We start from the raw sequence: 3,259 nt of genomic DNA on the forward strand, positions 1-3,259 counted from the left end.
GGGCGGCGAGCGGGCAGCCCCGAAGGGGTTAACGGGAGGGACGTGGGCTGTCACGCGTCATTGGGCAGATTATGTGCAGCAAACAAAAAGTGTGTGTCTGCGTGCCAGCCCCTCACTGCACCGGGTCCGTCTGCACCGCGCGCCTCCCGCTCCGCCGCCCGCACGGCCCGGCCCGGCATGGAGCGGCGCTGAGAGCCCGAGGCAGCCAGCCCGAAGCCGCCTTTGTGCCACTCTCGGGGCGAGGATTATCCCCACCGTCCCTGGTGAGTACCGGCGGAGGGGCCCCGCCGCCCCGGAGCGGGAACAATGCCGGGGATGGCCGTGCTGCCGGCGGGCCCGCCCGGGCTGCGGGGACCGGCGGGGGAGCCCCCGGGAGCGGCCCCGGCGCCGCCCGGCCCGGACAAAGGGCGGCCCGGGGGAGGCAGCGCCGCGGGGCCGGGGGCGGCCCGGGGAGCCGGGGGGATGCGGCGCCGTGGGGAGCCGTGCGGGGCTCGCCGCCGCCGGGAGGAAAGTTCGGCGGGGGCCGCTCGCTGCCGGTGGTTTCGTTTGGAGAAATCGTTCCTTCGGGGAAGGGATGCGTCGGGCAGCGGCGGAACGGGGAGGGCGCCGGGGAGGCGGCCGGAGCGCCTTTCCCCCGGCCTCCGCTCCCGGGGAGGGGCCGGGACCCCGGCCGCCGCTCCGGGGGGTGGGGGATGAAGTTCCCGGCGGTGCGGGTCGCACCCCGGAATCGGCGGGGGGGGAGGCGGCCGGAGCGCCTTTCCCCCGGCCTCCGCTCCCGGGGAGGGGCCGGGACGCCCGCCGCCGCTCCGGGGGGTGGGGGGTGAAGTTCCCGGCGGTGCGGGTCGCCCCCCGGAATCGGCGGGGGGAGCGGCGGCTCGGCGGAGCCGTGCCCGGTGCGAGCGGCGGCAGCCGTCAGCAGGCGCACCGGGAGGAGCACCGGTCTTTTGCCGAGCCGGCCCCGAATGACGGATTTCGATGGCAGATGGGGCGGGGGGAGGCAGCCGTGCGCTAATCTGGTCGGGAAGGGCGAGGGCACCGCAGCCAGGCGCGATGCTCCCTCCCCGGCCTCGGCGCCGCCGGCCCCGCACCCTGCCCGCTGCCCGCGCCCCGCCAGCTGCCCGCCGCCCGCATCCTCCCCTCGTAACGCGCGGCAGCCGGGGCTCACCCTGCTCCATAAATAAGCGTGTCGAGGTAAAAATAATTACCTCTGCTTGCTGCTTTTAATTAAAGTCTCGGAGGGAAAGTGCTGGATTATGATAATGAGCAGCCATACGTTCCCCTTGTCGCGCGGAGCGGGAGGTGAGCTGACACGCAGTCGGCGACAATGACAAGCCGCTGGAACCCACCCGCTCCCCCGGCATAGCCCGCAGCCCGGCCCGGCTCCGGGGATTGCACCAGGGAGACCCGGAGCCTGCTCGGGACAGGACGCGGCCGGCGGGATTCCCGGGTCCCGGCTCAGAACCAGCTCCGCCGCGATATCTAAAAAAATAAATCAGCGCGGCAGAGTCCCCGCTCCTCGCCTCTGCTCGCAGCTCCGAGCCTGCTTTAAATTTTTGTCAAACCGGAGAAACTGCTCGCCTGCTTTTTTTTTTTTTTTTACTATCTTTCTAATTTTTTTTAAATTTTTTTGGAGTTTTTTTTCGTAATGTTCTGTTTAATAATTCGAGTCGATTTTATTTTGTTTCCCGGGGCATCCCGGTGTACCGCTGAGCGGGACCCGCTGCGGTAACAGCTCCTCTGCCCCTCTCTCCGCCCGCAGGGATGGAGGACGCCGGCGTCCAGCGGGGAATATGGGACGGGGATGCCAAGACGGTCCAGCAGTGCTTGACTGACATTTTTACCAGCGTTTACACCACCTGCGACATCCCGGAAAATGCCATTTTCGGCCCCTGCGTCCTGAGCCACACGTCCCTGTATGACAGCATCGCCTTTATCGCCCTCAAGTCCACCGACAAGCGCACCGTCCCCTACATATTCCGGGTAAGAGCCGCTCGTCCCCGGGCCCAGCCGCTCGCCACAGTCCGGCCCGGGGAGGCTGTCCCCGGGGGCAGAGCCGCTGTTGCCTGGCCCCGTGCTGTCGGTCGGTCGGTCGGTCGGTCTGTCTGTCTCTCGGTGCGGTGACCCGATGAACGCGGGGTTTCAGGTGGACACGTCGGCGGCCAATGGCTCGTCGGAGGGGCTGATGTGGCTGCGGCTGGTGCAGTCGGCGCGGGAGCGGGAGGAGCAGAACCTGGAGGCCTACATCAAGAGCGGGCAGCTCTTTTACCGCTCCCTACGCCGCATCGCCAAGGACGAGGAGCTGCTGGTGTGGTACGGGAAGGAGCTCACCGAGCTGCTGCTGCTCGGCCCGGCCCGGGCCCCCGCCCGCACCAACGGTGGGTGCCCCGGGCGGGAGGAAGGAGGGGGATCCCTGCCGCCGGGGGGAATGGGGAGGCGGCGGTCGGCTTCGGGATCCCCCGCTCCCGATGCCCAAACTCTCGGCGGACATGCCGTCGGTGGCCCCGGCTGACGGTGCTCTCTCTGTCTCTCTGTGTCTGTCTGTCGTGCCCGCCCGACGCAGGCTCGCCGCCCTTCGCCTGCCCCGAGTGCAGCCAGCGCTTCCAGTTCGAACTGCCCTTCGCCGCACACCTCCGGTTCCGCTGCCCCAAGAGGCTGCACGGCCCCGACATCGGCCCCGCCGCCGAGGCCGCCGCCGCCAAGGACGGCGCCGGCAAGGAGCAGGAGCCCGGCAAGTTCGGCAAGCCCGGCGGGCCGCCGCACCACCCCTTCCCCGGGCCCGACGGCGGCCCCGCCGCCAGCACCAAGCCCTCCACGGACTTCCACAACCTGGCGCGGGAGCTGGAGAACTCCCGCGGCGGGCGCGCCGGCTCCCCGGGGCGGCCGGCGCCCCCCGAGGGCGGCCCGGAGGCGGCGGCCGGGAAGGCGAAGCGGCGCTTCCCGGAGGAGGAGGAGCGCGGGCCCGGCGCGGCGCGGGGCCGCTTCCCGGCGGAGCGGCCGGGGCTGCCGGCGGCGCCCAAGGAGGAGCCGGGCTGCGCCCCGCAGCAGCAGTACCGCGCCGCCGGCTCCTACTGCGGGCTGGAGGAGGGCGGGCGCCTCTTCGCGCCGCCCAGCCCGGAGACCGGCGAGGCCAAGCGCAGCGCCTTCGTGGAGGTGAAGAAGGCGGCCCGCGGCCCCGAGCCCGACGGCGGCCCCGAGGAGGGCCCGGAGCGCGGCTCCCCGGGCGCGGGCGGCGCGGAGCCGGGGCTGTGTCCCCGCGGCG

At 71.7% G+C, this 3,259-nt stretch overlaps 1 protein-coding gene across 1 annotated transcript in view; it reads left to right on the top strand.

The window, feature by feature from the left end:
• Positions 1-135: 135 nt before the first annotated feature.
• PRDM8 (PR/SET domain 8) overlaps positions 136-3,259 on the top strand; it is a 4,636-nt gene continuing 1,512 nt past the window's right edge. Inside the window, exons 1-4 of the mRNA XM_041427348.1 lie at positions 136-263; positions 1,760-1,980; positions 2,144-2,375; positions 2,561-3,245. Of these exons, the coding sequence (XP_041283282.1) occupies positions 1,762-1,980; positions 2,144-2,375; positions 2,561-3,245 (1,136 nt within the window). The 5' untranslated portion in view covers positions 136-263; positions 1,760-1,761. The remainder of the gene's footprint in view (positions 264-1,759; positions 1,981-2,143; positions 2,376-2,560; positions 3,246-3,259) is intronic.

Source organism: Onychostruthus taczanowskii, unplaced genomic scaffold (genome assembly GCF_017590055.1).
Source record: "Onychostruthus taczanowskii isolate IOZ18803 unplaced genomic scaffold, ASM1759005v1 scaffold114, whole genome shotgun sequence".
Taxonomy (NCBI): domain Eukaryota; kingdom Metazoa; phylum Chordata; class Aves; order Passeriformes; family Passeridae; genus Onychostruthus; species Onychostruthus taczanowskii.